This window comes from Tamandua tetradactyla, chromosome 1 (genome assembly GCF_023851605.1).
Source record: "Tamandua tetradactyla isolate mTamTet1 chromosome 1, mTamTet1.pri, whole genome shotgun sequence".
Lineage (NCBI taxonomy): Eukaryota > Metazoa > Chordata > Mammalia > Pilosa > Myrmecophagidae > Tamandua > Tamandua tetradactyla.
The window spans coordinates 215679292-215704110 of record NC_135327.1 but is presented as its reverse complement, the minus strand read 5'-3'; the positions used below and the strand labels follow the sequence as shown (position 1 = coordinate 215704110).

The following is a 24819-nucleotide window of genomic DNA, read 5'->3' as shown; positions in this document are numbered from 1 at the left end:
TGCCCTTATCCAGAAGACTTCTCCTCACCACCCAGATTTGAAATTCCTTTGGTCAGTGGTTCAGTTGCTTTAAAAAGCAACCACTTTTTTAAAAATGTGTGTCTAGAAGCTGGGTGCTGAGCAGCATGGGCTCAAATTGAAGCAGTACCGTCAGAATCCTCCCCCATAAATGCCTGCATCCCACACTTGTTGGTTCTGATCAAGGAACTAGAGTAAAAAGCCTTCTGAGGTGTTAGCAGGCCTGGGTGAGTTCTTCAGCCAGGGGCTTTGACTATGTAAGGGGGGAAGGATAAACAGAAGGGGAAGAGAAGTGTCAAAAGGAGGGTAGGAATTTCCTAATCTGAATGCTGTCTTATTTTAAAGTTTTGCCTTAAGTGCTTGTTATACCTGGCAAAAGGAAACTCCTGTCTCATATTTGCTTTTCTGCCTCCACCAAATCCAAGGCCCTTTTGTCCCCCAAAGACTTCAAAATTTATACCAAAATCTTTAATTGTGTAGTTCAACTTCAGGATGGGCTTATATGAATATTTATGGCCCGAATTTAACTTCCTAAAAACCTTATTTTAGTGAGAATGCTCTAGCTTCTAAACAGTTTACATATAAGCTAATTTTGGAAGACAATTCACCTATAAATCTGGAACTGCTAAAATTCACAATTTTCAAATTCTAGTTGGCAGTGGGGCAGAGGGTTGGGTGCTACTGAAACAGTGAAAGAAAAGTTTGGGTCTAAAAAGTTTTGGTGCTCATGTCACACACTTTTTGTAGGCATTAGCTCTTATTTTGAGAATTTGACTTCCCGTCTATCCCTTAAATGTCAACAGCTTTGGTGTTGATTTAGCGTTTGCCAACCTCCCCTATGCTTGCCCCACCAAAGCTTGTAAAGCTCATGAGCAGTGACAAAAGAGAAGGGCAGAGGTCTGTGAGGAGCCCATCTGCTTAGGGGCCATGTCACCCCTGGCCCTAGTCTTCCCAGAGTCTGGCCACAAGACCTCTACTCTGCCAGAAGCCACTGCCACATGACCTGATGAGTTAGGATTGCCACATGCTTTGCTAATTTAGCTCTAGGTAGAAGTAAGACAGGTACTGTGCCAGCAAGTCTGTTTTGTTTTCTTGGGCAAGAAAATAGCATTTTCTTCTTCCCAGCTCTGTGGTAAAAGCACTTGAGCAAACCCTTTGGCCAGGATGAACTTCTGTTCTTTGTAGTGTGGTTTGAGTCCAGCCCATCCTTGGTCAGACCTCATCATTTTTTGAGGAAGTGGCCACACCAACCAGGCCTCCAGAGCTGACCATTTGGAGCAAGGCCACAAGCCTGGGACTGCTTCCATTTTCATCTAAACTGGCCTGCAGAGCTGCACTCTACATAAAACAGCAGCTGAGTCTTCTCACTTTCTGGGAGATAACCATGAGTGGAAATTGGCCTACAGAGTTGCCCTGTTTTTCATGGACATCTGAGGCCATAACAGCCAATCTTGCCTTCGGTTTGAAGAAAGTGACCTTGGAACCCTAGAGATTTTCACTCAATCTGCAGAAGTCAGACCTGTAGAGGTGAAATCATTGATAGGAAAATTACAACAATAGTGCCTTTCAGTTTCGAACTTTATAATTGAGATAATGCTTTTAAGCATTTTATCTTCTTTGATTGTAATAACAACTTTGTGATGTGATGTAGGTTGAATCATCCTAATTTTGTAGATGAGGGAATTCAAATTCTGGGAGGTGAATGGACTCTCACCTAATATAGAAGGGAACCAGGATTTGCACGCAGGTTTGTTGCCTTCGTGGCCAGTTATATTTCTCCTATACCTTGTGGGAGAATAAGAGCCACTTCCTTTTTCATTCAAAGGGATTAAACTAATCATTACACCAATCTCAGTCATAGGAAACATTCAATTTAAACTTGACATTAGATTAGAAAAGCAGTCATCAGAGCATGACTGTTAAGTGAATGAAACTTCATTTCTCCCCGCTTTCCCGATGCAGCCTGCTAGAACCAACAGGCACGAAACCGTCATACCAGTCAGAAATCCTGGCCTTCAGCTAGTGAACCTCAGTTTTCTTATTTATAAAACAGACTCAATCACATCTATTTTCCATGACAGGGCTGTTAATGTATATGAAAGCACTTTGTCAGCTATATTATTATTTTTAATTCTGAAGCCCTTTTTTACCCCAATTGCAATTCCTTTTGTCAGATTTGATGCTTTTCAGGACATTAAGAGAAAAGAGGAAGTATTACCCTCTGCCCACAGGTACTTTTAATGTTCATGCTGAAATCACCTGAATGACTACATCTAGAAATAGATTCATTTGGAAGAATAGAATTTTTCTTGTGATAGAGTGAGGTTAGTTATTGTCTTGTTAAGTCCTAAGCAAAAATCTAACCTTTCTGGAATCCAGGGTGCAAGCCAGGCCTCTGAGTTGGTGCAATATGTAGGCCTGTGTCCGCCTCGACATTGCACCCTGAGTGGCAGGTTCTGCTGGTGCCGCCGAGAGGAGCAGAGCAGCATTCGGAGAGAGCTACTCGGCCATGTTCTTAGAAGTTTGAAAAGTCATTTTTGGTGTCAGTAAATTATAAAGTAAAGCAAAAACAGTTTACAAAGAAGAAATGGGGAAAAATTAACAATAAATACGAATAACCTTGCCAGCTGGATAGGTGATCAGAGAAACTTAAATTGCAAAAGGGTAGACTAATTCAGCTGTCATCCAGTTAGCAGACGCTTCTCAAAACAGTAACGGTGAGGGTCGACAAGGGTGAGGTGAAGCAGACGCTGGCGGGAAAGTCCACTGGTTCGATCCTTCTGGAAAGATAACTGGCAGTAAGTGTTGAGAGCCTTCAAGTTACAATGCCTTTAGATCCAGAAATTCCATTTACAGGATGTTTTCTTAGTGAAATTGTACCGTTTCAGATTTGTACCAGTATTTATCTGTGAGGATGATAACTATGGAGTTAATTATAACAAAATACTGGAAACATTTACATATATAATAGTTGGGGAATTGTTAAATAAATTATCCAACAACCATATGTTGCAATATAATCAGCCATTTAAAATCATGTTTTTTGGAAAATATTTTAATGGTAAGAAAAAATGTTAACATAATAAGGATTAAAGTGACATGCAATCCTGTTTGCTTCTACAGTGTAATTTATAGGTAGATACAAATATTCAATATTCCTACTTTCTATATTTTTCAGATTCTTCATAATGATGTATTATATTTTATAATCAGAAAAACATTATTTAAAAAAGAAAGAAAAAATAGGGGAGGGGAATATCTTTGTTAAATTCATATCTTTTAAAATGTAAAATATAAATGTTATGGTAAAAATTACAGTACCATTTCAGCAAGTGAATGTATAAGTTAGATTGTCAGAAGGTTACTGATTTAAGAGAAAAAATAGCAAACCATTGTGGTGATAGTCATATTTTCTGACTATTATAAAGAAACCACTAATTTGCCAAAACAGTAGTTAATGAGTTGAAGATTTCAAAAGATATTTAATTTGTCAACCTGTTTTTTTACGTAATGCCTGTATTTTACAAATGAGGAAAGCTGAAAATTTCTGATAGAAAATGCAGTTTGTTTTTGAATATCACTTAAAGTGTTGGTGCTTCAGGAAAATATTTAATAATTGTTGGAAACGAGCACCAGATTGATTTATTTTAAATAGTGAATTTTCTTGATGGGCATTCTGAATGAAACAGTCTATTCAGATGGATCGTTGGCCTTTTTCCTTATATTTAAATATTTATGATCAGATGTACTGTACCAGAGATCGTATGAGTTCTCAAATATGCTTATGAAACATTGAATTGCTGCATTTTTTTTTACAGTGTAGCTCTCGCAATATATTATCACATCAAAAACAGGTATGTGAATAATTTATTTTGTATTGGAAACATCAGTTTATCTTCTGTTGTGCTTTTCCAATTTTTCCTTATTATGTTATACTTACCTCAACCTGTGAACTTTATATTCTTAGCTTATATTTTCATAGAGTTTCTAAAGTTAATTCAGTTCGTCAAAACTGGCCAGGTAAGTGCTGAATTACTTCTCAATCAGAGGAAACCAAATGGGTGTTTGTGGTTGAAAGAAGCAAAACAGAACAAAGCTCGAATATGCTCAACCTCTTTTTCACTTTTTATTTTCTGTCAGTTGTTTAAAAATTTTTATCTTTTGGACGGGCAAAAGACTTCTTTCCTGCCATGGCAGAGACCCGGGTTTGTTTCCTAGTGCCTGCTCATGCGGGGGGAAAAAAAAAAAGAGTCTGTCTTTTATAAAACGGTATAAAACAATTTTTTTTTGCTGTGCGACTTTAACATGAAAAAAATTCAATTTCTGGTTTGAACTCAGTAGAGGAAATTTAGGTGCAAATTTAGACATAAATTATTTTAACATAGCAGAAGTTTTCTCTCTGAAATGTCTGGGTCTGGTGATGGTTTGGGTAATTCAAAAAGTCAGTTAAACAGGGAATTATAAACATACTGATACGTACCTATTTTAACATTTTATTTAAGCATAAATCATGTAAGAACCCATTCATGTGCCCATCTATTTTATGCAGAGCCAAGGCTTTTGCTTTGATCATAGACATTGATTAGAGTAACAAAATGTCTTGCTTTCATAAGCCAAACCTCCGATTCATTCTTTGCAAATTGCAGCTAGTTTTTTTTTTTTAAATAATGAGAAAACTTAGATATTTGTGAAACAAACTAAGCGTAGACTTTCTCATTGTGCCCACATCTAGTCAACTGCAAATTTATTTTAGCAAATCCTTTTATCAAGTTTTTCTAACACAACCTTATTTTTTTCATGGGAACAAAACCACTCTTATTGCAGCCATATTGTTAATAAACTATTTACTTTTGTTATGTGATTAGAATAACAAGTATAGCTGGTGTGAGCAAGTTTGGAAAAGTTTGGACCTCAGTGGGGGGAAAGGAAAGTTGGGACAGGTCATTTAAGCTGAGGTTAGAGGATACAGTTTCTAATTTTGTTTTGGGAAAAAACAATATTTGGAAACAAACACCTGAAAAGAGTCATATTCTCTGTGAGGTTCTGTTTCCATATTGTAATTGTGATTCATGATTCCTTATGGTACTTGAAAAGTGTGGATATAAGAACTTTGGAAGTATAGGTCATTGACACTCTGAACCTCGAAACAGAATAACATGTCAGTGAAAATGCAGATCTTACCTTGCTGTTTGTTTTTATGATATTATTTCAAACTCTTTAAAATTTGACAGTGTACTTCCTCTAGTGAAACTCGGATGTGCTCTCAGACCAGTTTTGCATCAGCATCTCTGAGTGGTTTCTGCGTTTCCAGACCGCCATAGAGCCTGATGTTAATTTAACCATAGCTGAAAGCAGTAAGAGCCAACTTAATTGAGTATTTATTGTGGCCACTCTGATCAGCTCTTTAAGGCTTTATCTCATTTAGTTTTTATAACAGCTCCATGAGCAATACTGATACTATCTCCATTTTAAGATAAATTTACCAAGCCACAGGAAGGTTAGATATTTTGCCTGAGATCGCACAGCTAGTAAATTAGAGAAGTGAGACTTGAACTCAATCTACCACACAGACATTTAATCATGTGCTCCTGGGTTAATAGTGATATGTTGGTCTAGAAGTGGAGAAAGTCCAACTGAAAAAGTAAACATTTGTGAACAAGTGATTAATCTACAGACTGTAAAACTGAAGGTCTCTTGGGGAAGTGGTGGCATGCTTGCCTGCTGAATTTCTCCTAGACAAACTTATTGGCCAAACTTTGGAAGCTGGTAACAGATAGGCTTGCTTGATACAGATGACGTTGTTCGCTTGGGGCACATGCCTTTTAATGGAAGTGAAAGAAACAGTCCACTTGTCAGAGGAGTCCGTTTTTTTCCCAGAATTGTATTAGCTCAAATTCAGAATCCTCATTTATATTTTTATGAGCCTATGTTAATCTTTAGAATGACTTCTGGTGGATGTTTCTCACGTATGACACATGGCTCTCATCAGGAAAGTTGAACGGGGCCAAGCTGTCCAAGTTGCTGGGATGCAGAACGAGGCTTTGTCACACACAGGGCACTGGAATGTCTTGCAGAGGGTGTTAGTGAGGTGGGGGAGAGCTGACGCTTTGTAGCCAGGGTCCTCATTAAAGGAAGTGTCACCAGGTGCATCTAGAAGGACAGTTGTTTAGGCTTTCAGACTCCAGACTCCAACTGTCAGTCCAGCCTTGTTGGAGCATTTCTTTCCTTTGGGTTTGTCTAAGTCTTTGCAGCCTGTTCTCATGCTGACGAGAGCAGATGAGTACAGGTGTGAATGCCCAACGCTGTTTTTTAAAGCATAATTATTTTGCAAATGTAGGAATGAAAATTGAGCTATTTTGTCTGGCTCTTTCCTTCAGTTTTACTTTTACACAGACAGTAAATTTATAGAGCAGAAATTGTAGTGCTTGCTCTGATGGGAGTATGTTAGTGTCGGTCTGTAGCTTTCTGATATTCTTAAACACAATTGACAGTGGAAGGACAGATCATGGAAATTCTGTATTACCAAAATCGGTGGTTTCCAAATTCGGTTTTTAAAGAAAAAATTAGGCAAAATACCAGGGACATAAAACAAGTAAAAGTAGAGCTGTCATTGGTAGTGTAAAGATGTTACACGCAGAGCTTATGGTGAAAGCCACCACTTAAATGGCTCTATGCATTTACCAACCTGGAGACAACCAGCCATTATTACGGAATATTTTTTTTTTTTTTTTGGCATGGGCAGGCACAGGGAAACGAATCTGGGTCTCCGCATGGCAAGAGAGAATTCTGCCACTGAGTCCCCCTCACACTGCCCTCTTACGGGTTAGTGAGTTAAACTTTTCCATGTATTATCTCGTGACAAAATTGTGAAAACCTTTGTTAATGAAGCAGTCAAATTCTACGTTGGGAAAATTTCAAACTAATTCCTAGGATACATTGAATGCTCATACCCCCAGACTTGCATCCTCTTAGCCATGTGGTAGAATTTATTTTAAGTAGATTTTTTAGCCTTTGCTCAGAAACAAGATGTTAAAGAAGTTTGTCACTTGCTTAGCTTTGGTTCATTTCAAAAATTGGAAAATGAAAAATCTACATGTTTTACTTAGTTAATTCAACTAAATGTGGTTTGTAACCTTTATTACCATGGACTATTCAAATAAAAATGGTTTAAATATTGTACCCAAGGAAAAGTGATTATTATTCACGGATAACTGACAGCGTCTCACATTTAGCACTACTTTCTATTTCTTAAAATGAATCTGAATCAAAATATATTTTCATTCTGTTTTTGACTGACACTCATTCTTGCAGAAAGTAAACTTTTTTTTTTCTTTTATTTCCACCTTGCCCCACCAGGGACCCAGATGGAAGGATGCTCTTAGATATTTTTGATGAAAACCTTCACCCTCTTTCGGTAATCTCCTCCTCGTGTTTTATGAGACTGTTTAATTATTGTTCTTTTGTTGTTATGGGGTGACCAGTCATATGAAACTATTTCCTTCCCCAGAAATCCGAAGTGCCACCAGATTATGACAAACACAACCCAGAGCAGAAACAGATTTACCGGTTTGTTCGGACACTGTTCAGTGCTGCTCAGCTGACAGCTGAATGTGCCATTGTCACCCTGGTGAGTGCCTCAAGCTGCCCAGCTCTGCGTACTTTCTGCCCAGTGGGATGCCGGCAGGGAGCCCTTCCCAGGTGGCCCTGGGGAAATTGCTGATCCAGTGGAGGGTTGCTTTTGTTGGGACATCCCAAAAGAGGTTGTGACGTCTCATTGTGAGTCACATTCAAAACCAGTGAATCCTGAAACGTTACACAGGTAAGACAGCTGTGTTCTTACACAGGTAAGAACAACTGAGACTGTCCCCTGTAAACGTCCAGGTTACCTGTCGCCGACTTCCTGTAAAGGTTTTAGTAACGGTAACTAGAGGTGATGACTAGACCTGGCTGTGTCTGAAGGAGGGGTCTGTATTGCTCACTTCTGATTTGGATTTTTGTTGGAATCATTTCTCTCTATTATATTTAGAGACAACGTGGCAGTAATCTGCATTTTAAGTATAAAAGGGGAAAAAAAATAGAACCTACCATTCTTAATTAGATTCTTCAAACTTTTTGGGTTACTAATGTCAGATCTCACTTGGGAAATAGAGTCAACAATGGAGCCTCTGGTCCCTGACCTTTTATGTTGCTTGTGACTCAGATACAAACTTGGCTTCACCTGTGAATGCTCTATCCCAAATGTGAGAATGCCAGTGCCTGAAGCCTCTGAGAGAAATTGTCTAATAGCAGATTTATGAGCAGCCTTTGTATTTCTCCCACCGACTTTGAGCCCTCTGCCTAATTCAACAGTAAACCTGGCTGCTGCTTTGTTTGTTGTTCATTTGTTCCTTCATCTGTTCATCCATTTGTTTGTTCCTTCTTTCCCTCATTGAACTTGTGAGTTAATGAATAAAACAGACATCCAGCAAGCAATTGTTTGGTGATTCGGAATGAGAGAGAGAGAGACTTCGAATGAATGTCTGAAGTATTTAACCCTTTTCCTCCATTCCCCTTTTGTCTTCTTATGCCATGTAGGATGACAGGGAGGGTTAATTAATTAGTTCATGTCTTTGAAGTACTATAGGAGCAGCTTCAGTCGTTCTGTCATGTGAACTGGGGGTTCATAATAGTTTGTATCGAGTTCTTGTTGCTGCACCTTGGAGGTGAGTACTTTTGGGGTCCTCCGGGTTGGGTGCGGCACTGCTGCTCTACCTGGACTGATTGAGAGCCTGAGCACCTGCAGGGGCAGGCAGAGGTGTGAGTGTCCCCAGTGAGACCCACCTGTGATTGTCCCTTTTCTTGGGTCCCCTAGAGTGAGACGCGGCCATCAGGACAGTGCTGGTCTAGTGTGGGCAGAGCTGTATTAGTTTCTGCTTTTCCCCTGGACTTGAGCCTGGCTCCTTGGCACATGTCCAGTGGGAGGAAGGACAGCGCTTTGTTCCAGGGACGGCAGCCAGCATGCCCTGGAAGGGCAGCCAGGCTCTCCAGACACCCAAAGCAGAGATGGCACAGCTTCATTCACTTATTTTTGAAGGAGGAGCAGTAAACTTAGTGTCACTAAATTTATATTCCTATCTTGCTATGCTAAAAGCTCACCTACTGAAACTGACAGGTGAGGGTATTAAAAAGGAGGGTGAGGTGTTTAAGTCGCATCTGACTCAACCATGTGAAGCTTTCACCTAAGGGTACTTTGTAAGATTCCTGGCCTCAGTTGTGGGGACACAGAAGTCCCCGGTCAGGTGGACAGAAAGACATCGCCGCTAGCTGGCCCTGCCTCTGGCCCCTCTTTACCTGAGCTGGGTTGTCCTGAGGGCCTCTACTCCTGTGTGGTCCATGGACTACAGAGAAAGCTCACTCCTGTCTTAATCAGGGGTCTTTGGTTGTGGGGACCAGAAACCCACCTGAAGGGGCATGGAAGGAGCCGTGGAGGGGGTTTCAGGCATGTCTCATTTATTCCCTAGCTCCCAGGACTAGATGTACAGTCAGGCCTTATAGTGAAATGGTGGCGGGTCTGTGTTTCTCTGCGGCGGCCTCATCTCGCCTCCACTTCCCCCCTTGGGTCTGTCTGCATCACTGACTTGTAGACCAGCTTTCCCTGCTTTGGATTTGGAGTAGCAGGCAAGCAGCCGCCTCCTCCTTGACACTGCATCATTTTTCTTTTCAAGACCCAACACTGGGTAACTCAGTCTGTTTTTAACTTTAGTTCACATTTTGAAGAAGGGATAGATTTTGGCGCAGTTCCTTTGGGGTCAAATGTCTGTCCTTAGAACAATTTGTTGTGACCCAGAACTGATAGGAGAAAGAGGCCCAGGGCTCTATCCTCAGCCGTTATTTTTCTCACTCTCAGCTCAGAGGCTTCAGTGGTACCCTTTCTACTCAGAGTGAAACCCAAAGAAAGCCTGGAAGTAACCAAAGGGCCGTAGCAGAATGAGGCTCTCTGGTTCCTCTCAGCTCCCCTCCCTGGGGACTCTGCTTCAGCCCTCTGGTTCCCTTGCTCTTCCCAAACCAGCCAGATATACTCCAGCCCCAAAGCCTTTGCCTGGAATCCTCCTTCCCTGCCTCCTGTGCATCTTTGCTGAAGGCTCACTGCAGTGGGGACTTTCCTTGACTGCCATATTTAAAATTGCAACCTCCCACTTCCTACCACATTCCATTCTCATCACTTTCCTGCTTTAGTTTTCTCTGCAGCACTTATTACCACCCACATACTTTAGGTTTTAGTCATTTATTTTTTGTCTATAATAAAATCTTTATTAAAGGATGAACATTTATTGCAGTTGGGCCACTGCTATATAGCCAGCATCTGGAGCACAGCTTGATACATAATAAGTGCTCATTAGATATTTACTGAATATGTAAAGTAAGGATAATAATAACTAAGTAAATAAAATTGCTGTCATAGTATCTCACACTTTGCCTGAAGCATAAGGAGTGTTCATTAACTAATTGCTATTGTCTTCCCCAACCCCAGTAGTCTTACAACACTGAACTCATGCTGTGCTGTTCCGTTGTTAAGCTATTAGGGTATGCTTGCTGAGGGAAGAGTGGCAGTCTTCGGCTTTGGGGACGTGGCTCAGCTGGGCCCTTGATGGAATGTCATACAAGGCCAGTTCTCTCTGGGAGGCCATAGGTGATGAGAGGGAGAGGTGGAAGCTAGGACTCAGAGCAGGGGTGTGAGACATAAAGTTAAAGGAGACCAGAGAAGGAATAGAGTGGCAAACTGAGCACTCACCTAACAGGAGGAGATGTGGAACCTTTCTTAAGCCCTTTTTAAAAACCTTTGATATATATTCCACATACCATAAGAGTCACTCATTTAAAGCGTACACTTTAGTAGATTTTTATGTAACCATTACTGCCACCTAATTTTAGACTATTTTCATCACCCTATAAAGAAACCCCATATCCTTTTAGCAGTCTTTCCCTGTTTCTGCCCCAGCCCCCACCTCCAGGCAAGCACTTTCTTTTTCTCTAACTTTCTGTTTCTCTAGTTTGGCCTATTCTAGACATTTCACATGAATGGAATCATATAATATATAGTCTTTTGTGTCTGGCTTCAGTTAGCATACTGTGTTCAAGGTTTAGTACACTGGAGCCATGTGTTAGTATTTCATTTTTATTTTTTCATTGCCAAATATTTTTTCCATTGTATGGATATACCACATTTTGTTTATCCATTCATCAATTAAGGGGTATTTAGGTTATTCCTACTTTTTAGGTATTATGAATAATACTACTTGTGAACATTTGTGTACAAGTTTTTGTGTGAGTAATACGTTTTCATTTCTTATAGATGTATACCTAAGGAGTATAATTGCTGAGTCGTAGGGTACCCTATGGTTAACATTTGGAGGATCTGCCAAAATGTTTTCCAAAGTGCTGGAACATTATATATTCCGCTTGGCAATGTTTTGAGAGTTCCAATTCTTCCATCCTTGTCAACACTCATTATTTTTTGTCCTTTTTTATGTTAGCCATCAGAGTGGATATAAATTAATATCTCATAGTTTTGATTTGTATTTCTTTGATGATTAATGATGTTAAGTGTCTTTTCATGTGTTTATTAGACATTGGTGTATCTTCTTTGAAGGAATATCTATTCAGATCCTTTGCTCATTTTTTAACTGGGTTATTTAGTCCTTTTGTTGTTGTGAGAGTTGTTTACATATTCTGGTATAAGTCCCTTGTCAGATTGTCTTTTTATTTTCTTTGTGGCATCATTGCAGCATAGAAGCTTTTCATTTTTATAAGCCCAGTTTATATGTTTGGTTTTCCTTTTTCTTTTGATACTGTATCTAAGAAATCATTGCATAATCCAAGGTCATGAAAATTTATTCTTTATTTTCTTTTAGAAATTTTATTTTAGCTTATACATTTACACCTGTCATCAAGTTTGACTTAATTTTGGTGAGTAGAAGTCCACATTCATTCTCCAGCATGTGAATATTCTGTTTCCCCAGCACCGTTTGTTGAAATGACTATTTACCACCCTTTTCAAAAGTCATTTGAGGGTGGTGTAACGGTGGCTCAGTGGCAGAATTCTCGTCTGCTATGCCAGAGACCCGGGTTTGATTCCCGGTACCTGCCCATGAAAAGAAAAAGTCCATTGACAAATACAGTCAATCAAGCTAGGGCCTATAGTCAATAGTAACGTAATTTAATTGCCAAAACTAAATGTCAGTAAGCGGGGGAGGTATTGGGGAGGGGTATGGGATTCTTTGCAGAAGAAAAGGAAATGTCCTCATATAGACTGTGGTGGTGAAGGCATGGATATATGACTATAAGGAGAACCATTGATTGTTTTACTTAGGTTGGATTGTATGATGTGTGAGTAAAACTGTTTTAAAATGAACAGAGTGATAGAAGTGTTGGAGAAAATGTAGATGGAGAAATTGACCTGTTAAATGTTGGTAGGGAAGCAGAGTGATACAGCCCCTCTGGAGGGCCATGTGATGGCACCACAAGAGGCTAGGAAGGGGTTGCTGTGTGATCCTGCAACCCTTTTGCTAGGTGTGTACTTGGAAGAACTGAGTGTGGGGTCACAAGTGGACATTTGCACACTAGTGCTTATGTCAGCAATGTTCCTGATTTGCAATGGATAGAGGTGGCCTATGGATACATGGACTGAGGAATGGAAGGGGGTACTGTGGTATTTATGTACAATGAACTACTGAGCAGCTGCAAGAAGCAGTGAAGTTGTGAGGCATACAACCAGGTGAATGAACCTTGAAAACAGTATGTTGAATGAAATGTTAGAAACAAAAAGACAGATATCATGCTTCACTCATATGAACTAACTACAATATACAAACTCAGAGAATTCTGATTGAGAGCTTGGGTTTCAGGTTAAGTCCTGTTGTAAAGGTTCCTAGATTGTAAGCTCTTACAGCAGTCACATCTATTCTAGAGTTGTAGCTGTTGCTAAATTTTGAGATGCTGAGCTATTTGTGTATAACCTATAGTTCTCTGGAACTTTGAGTATTTGTTTGACACCTGAGATTCAGAGTTAGAGCTCTGAAGCTATGAAAGTCAGCATTATCCTATATAGCAACTGCTAAAAAAAAAAAAAAAGTTGAAAAAGTGATCAGACTTTAATTAGAGATATGACTGAAGCTGATCTGGATAGGACTAAGGTAAATCACAATACAGTGTAAAGGATAATAGGGTTTACATTTTAAAACTTCAGCTTTTGTATGAGACCAAAGAGAGAGATGTTTATTTGGTGCAAAATTTGTATTTTTGTTAGCACACTATCTTATTTAACATTGTCAGTTTATTCGAACATCATAGTTATATGGAATCTTGAATAGGGTGTGAGATCTTGTTAGTTTGTACAGGTTAGTGTCATACCCTGAAACATCCCAGAGTAATATGGGCAGAGAATAAAAAAGTATTTGTAAAGTCCCCTTGAGGGACTGGGGAAAAAGGAGGAAATATTCAACTTCTCCATCTGGGGAATTCCTGTTACTCTTGCAAGCATTGGGGACAACCAGTTTAATAGCCGAGCCCTTCATCTTGGGGCCTGCCCCTGTGAAATTTATTCCTGCAAAGGAGAAGCTAAGTCAGCTTATAATTATACCTAAGAGGAACCTCCAGAGAACCTCTTATGTTGCTCAGATGTGGCATCTCTCTCAAAGCCAACTCAGCAGGTGTACTCATTGCCCCCCCCCCCATGTGGGATGTGACTCCCAAGGGTGTGAATCTCTCTGGCACTGGACATGACTCCCAGGGATGAGCTAGGACTCATCATCATGGGATGGAAAAAGCCTTCTTGACCAAAAACAGAGAAAAGAAAAATGAGACAAAATAAAGTTTCAGTGGCTGAGAGATTTTAAATAGTCAGGAGGTTATCCTGGAGGTTATTCTTATGCATTATATAGATATCCCTTTTTAGTTTTTAGTGTATTAGAATAGCTAGAAAGAAATACCTGAAACAAATTATTTAAGTAACCTTGATTCTTGAAGATGATTGAATAATTTTATAGCTTTTACAATGTGACTTTGTGATAGTGAATACCTTGTGTCTGATGCTCCCAATATCTAGGGTATGGACAGATGAGTAAAAAATGAGAACAAATGATAAATAAATAATGGGGGATAAGGGGTAAAAATAATTGGGTAAATTGCAATACTAGTGGTCAGTGAGAGGGATGGGTAAGGGATATGGGGTGTATGGTATTTTTCTTTTTTTTTCTGTAGTGATCCACATGTTCTAAAAATGGTCATGGTGATGAATACACAACTATGTGATAGTATTGTGAGCCATTAATTGTATACTTTGGATGGATTGTATGGTGCATGATGATATCTCAGTAAAAATATTTAAAAAAACAAAAGCAAAAAGTCTTGAGGGTTTATTTCTGAACCCTTGATTGTATTCCATTGATCTGTATTATCTCTCCTTATGTCAATATCACACTCTTGATTACTGTAGCTGTGTCAGAAAGTATGAGTCGTCCAACTTTGTTCTTTATTTTTAACATTGTATTGGCTATACTGTGTGTCTTGCATATCCATGTGAATTTTAGTATCAACTTATCAATTTCTGTGAAAAAACCATCTGGGATTTTGATAGGGATTACATTGAATTTGTATATCAGTTTGGAGAATATTGACATCTTAACAGTCTATGAACATGGCATGTCTTTCCTTTATTTCTTAAATTTTCTTTATTCTTTCTTTAATTTCTTTAAACAGTATTTCACAGTTTTTGAATTTATAAATCATTTTGGAGAGTACTGGCATCTTAACAGTCTATGAATATGGTATATCTTTCCATTTATTTACATCTTTAATTTAAACACTATTTCAAAGGTGCTGTACTTTGTTTAATTTTATTCTTTTTGATAATCTAAAAGAAATTGTTTTAATTTCATTGTTGGTATTGTTCGTTGCTGGTGTGTAGAAATGCAGTTGGTTTTCTGTATATTGATCATGTATCCTGCAACCTTGCTGAACTCATTTATTAATTCTAATAGTTTTTTAGTAGATTCTTAGGATTTTATATTTGCATCATCATGCCATCTGAAAATAAAAGTAGTTTATTTCTTCCTTTCCAATATAGATGCCTTTTTCTTTCTCTTACTTACTTTCCCTGGCTAGAACCTTGAGTGCAAAGTTGAAAAGTGTCAAGAGTGGACATCCTTGTCTTGTTTCTGATCATAGGAGAAGACATTCAAATGTTTTCCATTGAGTATGATGGGCTTTTCACAGATGCCCTTTTTCATGTTGAAGAATTTTCCTTCTATTCCTGATTTGTGGAGTGATTTTATCATGGAGCCATGTTGGATTCTGTCAGATGCTTTTTCTGCATCAATTAAGATGATTGTGCAGCTTTTGTCCTTTATTAACATGGTATATTACCTTAATTGGTTTTAGATATTAAATTAAACTTCCATTACTGGGATAAATTCCACTCAGTCATTGTATATAAACCTTTTTGTATATTGTTGAATTCGGTTTGCTAGTATTTAGTTGAGGTTTTTTGCATCTGTATTTCTAAGGAATTTCTGTAGTTTTGTTTTCTTCTGATATCTTTGTTTAGTGTTAGTATCTGGGTAATACTGACCTCATGGAATAAATTGGGAAGTGCTCCCGTGTTTACTGTGTTTGGGGAGAGTTTGTGAAGAATTGGTATTCATTTTCTTATTTAAGTGTTTGGTAGTCTTAACTGCTGAATCATCTGGGCTTGGAAGTTTCTACATTACTCATTTAATTTCTTTGCTAGTCACAGGTCTCTCAGATACCTATTTTGTTGGCATGCAGATCTTCATAGTATTCCCTTATAGTCCTTTTTATTTCTGTGCAGTCAATAGCTGTCCCCTCTTTTATTCCTGATTTTAGTAATTCGAGTCTTCTTTTTTCTTCATTAATCTAGCTAAAGGTTTGTCAATTGTGTTGATTTCAAAGAACCAATTTCACTTATGTTAATTTTATTTATCATTTTTCTATTCTTTATTTCATTTATTTCTATTCTAATCTTTATTAATTCCTCTTGTTTAGGCTTGGATTGGATTGCTCTTCTTTTTCTAGTTTCTGAAGGTGGAAGTTTAGGTTATTGATTTGGACTCTTCTTTTTTAATGTAGGCATTTGCAACTTTTTTTTTTTTTGGCTTTTATAAAGGAAATTAATTAAATTACAGTTCTAAGGCCATAAGAATGTCCAAACTAAAGCATCCAGGAAAGATACCTTGACTCAAGAAAAGTAGTGGCTCTGTCAGCTGGGAAGGCATGTGGCTGATGTCTGCTGGCCCTTTGATTCTGGTTTCAAACATCTTCCCTGGGGACATTTTCTTTCTGTTTAAGTAATATTTTAACTGCATTCCATGAATTTTAGTATGTTGTGTTTTCATTTTCATAGACGGATTACTTTCTTCGTCTTTTTATCTTAGACCAGTTTTAGATTTACAGAAAAGTTACGAAGATGATACTGAGTTCCCATATGCCCCATTCCTGATTTCCTTTATAAACGTCTTATTCTGTATGTACGTTTGTTACAACTAATACACCCATATTAATGCAAAACTATTTACTAAACTCTGAACTTTATTCATATCCTTAGTTTTTGCCTAAAGTCCTTTTTCTATTCCAGGATCCCATCCAGGAAATCCCATTACATTTAGTTGGCCCATCTCCTCAGGCTTGTCTTGGCTTTGATTGTTTTTTAGACTTTCCTTGTTGGTGGTGGTTTTGAGCAGTACTGGTCAGGATGACTTAGAGCCTGACACTCTGATGGTGAAGTGACCTGAGGAATGTGTCAACTCGGACAAAAATGTTCCTCTTTTTGGTTCTTTTAATAGTTTTAAAGGAAGTAAAAGGATGTTCATCAAAATGCTATCTATTCCGTGCTTGCTTTGGTGGCACATATTCAAAAATTGGAGCGATACAGAGATTAGCATGGCCATTGTACCAGGATAACCCACAAATTTGCGATGCGTTTCATATTTTTATGTTACTAGAATAAAATTTTTTAAAGATCTGTCCATAGGACTGTGCAGTATGAACAATGAATCTAGAATAAACCATGGGCTATAGTTAATTGTGCAGTTCTTTTGTCAGTTGCAGCAAATGTACCACACTAATGGCAGTTATTAATAAGAAGGTAGTATATGGGAGCTCTTCTATGCATACTCTTCCTGTAAATGTACAATTTCTCTAAAAAAATGGAAGAAAAAATATTTTCAAAAGTATCTATTTGGTCTAAATATCTCATTCACCTGTGCCTTCAGTTGTCTGTCAACAATAAATAGGTGGTACAGTCACCAATTGGCTAAGCTCTGAGTGTTTGGGAGTCTAAGATAGGCTGGGCCCATGCAAACTCAATAAAGATAAAAGCAGGAATAGGCATTGAGGTCGCTAGAATTCAGAAGTCTAAGGCAAGGCATTTGAGCATGTTTTTAATCAACTCAAAATAAAAAGCACATATTTCATGTCTCACTGCACACATAAACCAACTTGTCACCAAAAAAATACTTACATTTACTGGATCTGAGGCTAGTTTCTCTTTTTCTTCATTTAAAAAAAAAATGGGGCAGGCCGCGGTGGCTCAGCAGGCAGGAATGCTTGCCTGTGATGCCAGAGGACCCGGGTTTGATTCCCGGTGCCTGCCCATGTTAAAAAAAAAAAAATGCTATGCATAACCCTGTATATACCTGAGAATCCCATAATGGGTTGCACACTGCAGTTTGCAACATTGTGTGTTGGGGGCCCCCAGACCACCCTGGGTTGGGCGATTCCCTGGGAGGATTCACAGGACCAGCATGTGGTCGTCTTCAGGGCTGTGATGGATTACGGTGCCAGGGCACCAAGCACAGTCAGCAGAGGGAGGAAATCAGGTGCAGCCTTCCAGAGTTCTCTCTGAATGGGGTCACTTAATGGAGTCTCCTATAGGATGCACTTAATTCCTTCTGCAACAAATTATGGCAACACTTGTAAAATGTTATTTAACAACAGTTAGGAAAGCTTGTTAGAGACTCAGTGCCCAGGGATTTTCTCGGGGGCTGGACACAGAAGCACCCGTCTGCCTTGCACACACCAAAATGCTGGGATTCCCAGAAAGAAAGTATTCTAGTTTGCTAGCTGCCAGAAAGCAATATACCAGAAACGGAATGGCTTTTTAACAAGGGGAATTTAATCAGTTGCTAGTTTACAGTTCTAAGGCCGAGAAAATGTCCCAATTAAAACAAGTCTATAGAAATGTCCAATCTAAGGCATCCAGCCAGGGAAAGATACCTTGGTTCAAGAAGGCCGATGAAGTTCAGGGTTTCTCTCTCCAGTGAGAAGGCACATGGTGGACATAGTCAGGGCTTCTCTCTCATCTGGAAAGGCACATGGCGAATACGGCGTCATCTGCTAGCTTCCTCTCCTGGCTTCCGGTTTCATGAAGCTCCCCAGGAGGCGTTTTCCTTCTTCATCTCCAAAGGTCGCTGGCTGGTAGACTCTGCTTCGTAGTGTTGCTCTCTCTGAATCTCTCATTCTCCAAAATGTTTCCTCTTTTATAGGACTCCAATAAACCGATCAAGACCCACCCGAATGGGTGGAGACATGTCGTCCCCTAATCCAGTTTAACAACCACTCTTGACTAAATCACATCATCCAGGGAGATGATCTGATCACAGTTTCAAACATACAGTATTGAATAGAGGTTATTCTACCTTTATGAAATGATATTTTGATTAAAACATGGCTTTTCTAGGGGACATGCTTCCTTTCAAACCAGCACAGAAAGGATGAGGCATAAACCGTGGCTTGTACAGTTTAGGCACCGTGAGCCATTCGTGTCCGGGATGGTGGGACCTGGCTGAAATCCAGGTTCCCGGATGCCGGCCAGCCCAGGGCCACCCTTGCCAGCAGCCATTCTAGGTGAGCAGTTAGACCTGCTTGGTTAAATAACTCTTTTCTACAGTCTGTGCTGTTCTTTCTCTTTTGCTGATATCTCTTCTGATGGATGATTGTGGCCATTTCCTAGTGGTAAAGGCCTATGTTTACTAGGACAAAAGGCAGAGAGGGCTGTGCATGATAGCAAATGCTAAGCGTGTATTTATGTACCCTCAATAATGTTTGAAATATATGTGGTGGCCAGTCCTTGCCAGGTAGACATGTGGACCTGGGGTCTTTCAGTGTTCAAAGAGAAGCTGGAAACCCAGATTTACATATGAGAGCAGATTTTTCAAAACAATCTCTAGTTCAAATAAAGTCCATCCGTGGGTCATATCCTGCCTGTATGCTGCCAGTTTTGTTTTAAGGCAGTGGGGAACCATCAAGATTTTAGGCAGAATATTAACAGACCCATGCTGGTCTTCATAAGAGATCTTTCTGAGGCACCAGTAAAGAAGTTATTGTAGTAGTTTGGGGTTAAAACTTTATACTATATTTGTTAACTAATAATCATAATATAAATTATACTTCAAGTTATTGGTTAATCTAATGGCATTAGTTAGTAAAAGAGTCCAAGTGTGAAAGTTAAAGAGTTTAATTTTGTTACAGAAAATTGTAATTATTACTTAAAAAAAAAATCTTTTTTTTTTTTTTTTTTTTTTTTTTGCCACAGAAGTGGCAACTGATGAAACATTGATAATTCTGGGAGTTTGGGTAGCTATCCCTTGTACCGAAGTAGGATGTTTGTGAGATAGCTGTTGGAGATTAGAGTAAACTTGAGAATGGAAGCCAAATGCCAGCTCTTCCCACAGTGGGATTCTGGTGTGGACTCTGATGTTTCTGGAATGTGCCCTCAGTCAGCTAAACCACACAGCCACAGGGCAACAGGATTGTAATCCAAGAAGGAGAGTTTGCCTCACAGGGATTCAAACAAATCTCAGTGACCTAGCATTAGTCTTTAAAATTGGATTGGAATAATTTCTATATCATCGGGATTTTATTTACATATATCCTTACTTCCATGAGTTTGCATTGTATTGTATCCTCTGTGTCTTTGAACGGTTTTGTTACGTGCAATCAACTGAATGCTTTTTCCAACACTGAATTACTCTCCAATCTATATTTTCTAGAGAGGCTCTTTAGGACAGTTCCTCCTAAAGAGGAATAGTTTAAATCTGAAAATTTAATTAAGCAGGAGCGTCCTAATTAGTGACGGTCTAGGGATGTTCTTTAGATGAAACAATTGTTTATTATTTTACTTGGCAGAGATTTAAAACACACAAATGGGAATTTACTAAAGAAATTGCATCTGACCCCTGATTACAGCTTTGCTGACAGTTCTGCGAAATTCTATGCTATTAAGTGGAGCTGATGACAAATACCTTATCTCCCAACATAACAACTGCCTTCCTTTGGTAATGGGTCTATCGTGAGGTCTTCTTCCTTCATTCAGCCCTAATGGAATAGCTGGATGGGGTAGATGCCTATTGTTCTTTAATTGAGACATTAAATTTTATCTTAAGTATCTACTAGTGCGTTTGTTAATATCAAATTAACAAAGAAGATATTGTAAGTCAGAAGAAAAGCAAGTAGTCACCTTTCTGCACTGAGCCAGTGAGAATCTATTTCATGGGGCGCTTGGACAGGTCTCTATAGGTTATTATGTACAAAGGAGTGAAAACTGTAGGATCTTGGGTGAAGATTGCTTCATGACTTCTTTTTCTATGGCTTTAAAAATCTAGAGACTTAATTAAATCCAGTCTAAATTTCCTCCTCTTATTAGTTTTATTCTAGAATTTCTGACTCTTTCTTCTGTGGACAGTGAGATGAGCTCATTGTCTTTCTCTCTATAAAATACATCATACAGAGGTCAGTGTACCCTAGAAATTCCACTTGGCCTCACTGGATCTTCCCTGGAAAGTTAGGATTTTCATATAACTAAAAATAGTGATCTAAAATATTCACTCACTTTTGCTGGTCAAGCTTAATATCATAAATGCCATTAAAACCACAGTCTCCAAAAATTAAGTAGCTTATCGATGTCTCTTCAATGACCTGCTCTCTTTTCGCCAGGAGTCATCACAGCCAGATGCTAACACTACAGTGAAAGGATTTGGAAATTCCCACAAAGTCCTTAGAGTGCATTAGAACATCTCACTTGGTGGCTTCCATGTTCTTATTTTAATTCTTTTTTACTTTCTGGGCTTGGCACAGGAGAATGGATTATCTTTTTCTACCTGTAACTATACCTCTCCTGCACTTCACAGTCCAGCTCTGTACCTGTCTCACAACAAGGACTCAGTTCACTTTTAAATCCACTCTACCTGCCTAAATGGTGTTCTCCTTCCCAGATGCCACCGTTCTGGTCATTTCATAAGCCAAATTCCTATGACAGGGCTGGCTGACCTTCCTTGCACTAGACATCTGCCCTCCCCTGGAGCCTGCCCACGGGCTGCATGGAGGTGGGCTCCCCAAGCATGTGGAGCCCCATTCTGTCCCACTGTTGTGCTGCCTGCTGGGAACACATGGGGATAGGACAAGGTCCCTGTCCTTAGGGAACTTAAGGTTTACTAGGGAGAGGGACAGGAAAGAAGGCAGTTAAACTACAGTGAGAGGGATGCAACGATGGGGGCAGCTTGTGGATGCTGGGGAATCAAGTGGGAGAGTCACCCAAACCAGTTTGTGGGATCAGGGTTGGCTTTCCTAGTAGCGTTTCTGTTTCTTCCCTTTTCAGTAAATTGAGAATCTCTTATCGAGGTTTGCTGGCACTTTTGTCTCTGGGATTTGTAGTATGTTAGTAATTTCTTCTCATTTTTACTTTGTCTTCAGTACATCTCAGTTGTTCTAATCCATTCTGGGGAACATCTGACATTTTGAGAGTAGTCATAAGAAATAGCTTGTTTCTTTCAGACTAAAAATTTACTTTTTCATTAATAAAACCCTGAAAACAAAGATCAGTCACCTTTCTAAGCAAAAGAGCCACTATTCATCTATTTCTTCATTAATCTAACAATTGAGTGCCAACTCTGACCATAGCAAAGTGTCCAGTTTAGTGGAAGAGGGAGATGGAGTCCAGAGGCCCCTCTACCCCACTTCCAGATTTCCCTGGGAGTTCACCATTAAACTTGTTTTATGGACAACAGGCTGTTACAGACTGGGAAAGTAAGTCATAGGAAAGTTTCCAGCTGCTTTGGGGAAGCATTTCACTCTTGTTTTGCTTATGGTTTTGGGGTCAGGGGAGCCAGGTGAGGGAACCAGGTCTTGTAGACAGAGGAGTTAGCCAAGCTCATTCTCTTTCTTCTGAATCCGTGCCACCTGGTAATTATACACTGATAGCTTGACCTGTCCTCGTTCTTGTTCTGACTTTTTAAAATCATTTTTTTAGTCATTTTTAATGGAAGCAAAATTTCCATTAAATTTTGCCCTTATTTTGCCTAATAAGTAATTCTATTAAAAATTACTTCTTGCTCTCTTCCTTCTTCCCTCCCTCCCTCTCCTCCTTTCCTACCAGACATTTCTGAACCTCTCCTCCTTTCCTACCAGACATTTCTGAACCATAGTAAACTTGCCTCTCTTAGGGAGAGCATAGTTATAACGGACCACCAACACCTCCTCTCTTGCCCCCTTTTCATCCCCAGAGCCACTGCCTGAGGTATCTTTGCTTCTTTAATTTTATTTTTTATTGTGAAAGAAAGCACTTCAGTTTCTTTCTCATATTCTCTATCTATAACATGTGTAAACATTTACAAAAATATGGCTTTGCATTGTAGGTTCCCTTCTAGTCTATCATAAGACTCGGCATACCTCAAGCAGAACATACCCACTTTTATTCCTTTCTCTGATCTCTTCTTGGTCTCCTTTGCTGCCACTTCAGCCTCTCCCGAGTCCTCAAACAGGCAGGTCCCTCGAGGCCCAGGCCTGGCTCGCTTTTCTCATTGCTGCAAGCATGCTCTCTCTGCAGTTGGAATCATGCCATGGATTAATTCTGTCTGAATGCTGCAGACTCTCACATTTACACCTCAGCGCTGTTTCCTTTAAGCTCTAGGCCCAGATATTTATGCCTGCTTGTCCTCTGGCATATTTTTTAAGAACCTTGGATATACTAGGTCCAAACCCAAGCTTGTAATTGTCTTTCTCCTGCCTCTCCCTGGATGTCTCTTGCCCCAGTGGTCCTCTGCATTGGACTGCGTGAGCTGGAAGCTGGGGAGTCTTCCACTGCCAGCCCACTGCCCTGGCGCATGCCTACCTGCTCCACTGACATGTTCCTAGTTCAAGCTGTGGTCTGACTCTCATGGACTGCTTTGGTCATCCCGTTATTGGTCTCTTCCCACCCCTGTCACCCCTTTCCAGTTCATTCTCTACCTTGCAGCCACAGAGATGAGGGCCCTGCCTGTGCCTACTGCCTCGTGGTCTCCCCTTATTCTGAACGTAAACACCCCATTCTTGAGCACATCCTGTTCGGATCTGGAGTTTGGACTTTGCTGTTTACTAGCCACCTCTCCTTGGAGTTATGTAACCTCTGTGTGACCTAGTTCTCTGCAAATTAGGGATAATGGGACTCATTGTAAGGATTATATGGATTCTGAAATGCAGTGTGCTTCGAAAGCTGTTTGGACATGGGGACTGGTAAGCATTGCCTGTCAACAGCAGTCAGCAGCAGTCGCGGTGCTTCCTGTCCTGCCTCCTCTCGGCCCATCCCGCGTCCCTCCTTCCCTGGCCGCCACTCTCAGACCCCCAGGGCTCCACGTGCCTGTGACCAGGTGGCTGGGAGCTGCTCCGCCAGCACTGGCCTGGGCAGGGAGGTGCCTGCTGCTGGGTGTGGTCCCAGGCCCTCAGTGGACCTGTAATTGGTCAGTGTCCGATTTCCCCACGGGCAGGGCCCAAGTCGGTGGTGTCCACGCCTGCGTCTCCAACGAGCAGCCCGGCGGCTGGCCCAGAGTGAGTGCTCTGCAGCCATGCCGGGAGGAGGGCTGGACGAAGGCCCTTGGGTGAGCACCCCTTTCCTTTTCCTTCTCATCTTGAGGTTTCCATGTTACATGATTATTGGTCTACTTCTCATGTCACCCTGTACTTCTTACAGATACACATCATTTTATATCCCTTCCCAATCAATCTGTCACTTACTGTCTTTCTCAAGAGTTTCTTAAAGTTCAGCCTCTACCCCCAAACCCCTGCTTCTCATTCCATTTGTGAACTCTGGTAAGATTTAACTGAAAAGAATCTGTGTTTTATTTTTTATTTAACATTTTCACTCAACACATATTCTTTCTTTTGTATTTTGTAATATTTAATTATTTATCGATGTTTTATAGACATTGACTTTTTAGACACTATCAGACTCTATAGACATTATAAACCATGACTAATCCTAAACTTTGTAGACTGTATCTGTCTTTGAAAGCAAGTTGTTTAAAAAAATGGATGAAGTCTATTTAACTTGCTTTGTTTCTTACTGGTGCAGTAATTCCACTTTACAAATGTATTTGATAAAAGCTATAGAAATCACAATTTCTTGGCTTAGAGATGAATAAAACATACTAATGAACAGGTTTTCACTAAGGGAATCTTTAGAAGGCATTCTTACCTCGGGACCCAACTTAAGCAGTGGGCTTTGATATTTCTGGATGTTTGCATTTAAACTGAATCATGCCAATTTAAAAATGCTATATTGTTTTATTTTCCAACTTTAGCAGAAATCATTTCACTTTAACTATTTAAAAAATAGGTTTATCAACAACTGTATGTATATCTACAATCATCTCAAAATAAAAAGTTAAAACCCAGCAAACCTAGAGTCAGAGAAAAATTAGTTTTTTTCTCTTCCATATTTTTTGTTCTCTTTGTTGGAGCATTTGTTCCTTATTGCATGTGTATTTGCATAATTGA

At 39.7% G+C, this 24819-nt stretch overlaps 1 protein-coding gene and 1 non-coding gene across 15 annotated transcripts in view; both read left to right on the top strand.

Annotated features, from left to right (window-relative positions):
* CCNY (cyclin Y) overlaps positions 1 to 24819 on the top strand; it is a 317654-nt gene that overhangs the window by 279787 nt on the left and 13048 nt on the right. For all 14 annotated transcript variants that reach the window (XM_077152045.1, XM_077152047.1, XM_077152032.1 and 11 more), the window contains 3 exons: positions 3837 to 3872; positions 7375 to 7432; positions 7526 to 7645. In XM_077152045.1, the coding sequence (XP_077008160.1) occupies positions 3837 to 3872; positions 7375 to 7432; positions 7526 to 7645 (214 nt within the window). The remainder of the gene's footprint in view (positions 1 to 3836; positions 3873 to 7374; positions 7433 to 7525; positions 7646 to 24819) is intronic.
* Positions 16902 to 17005, top strand: LOC143653530 (U6 spliceosomal RNA). Its single transcript, XR_013161350.1, has one exon. It is a non-coding gene; the product is annotated as a U6 spliceosomal RNA (small nuclear RNA).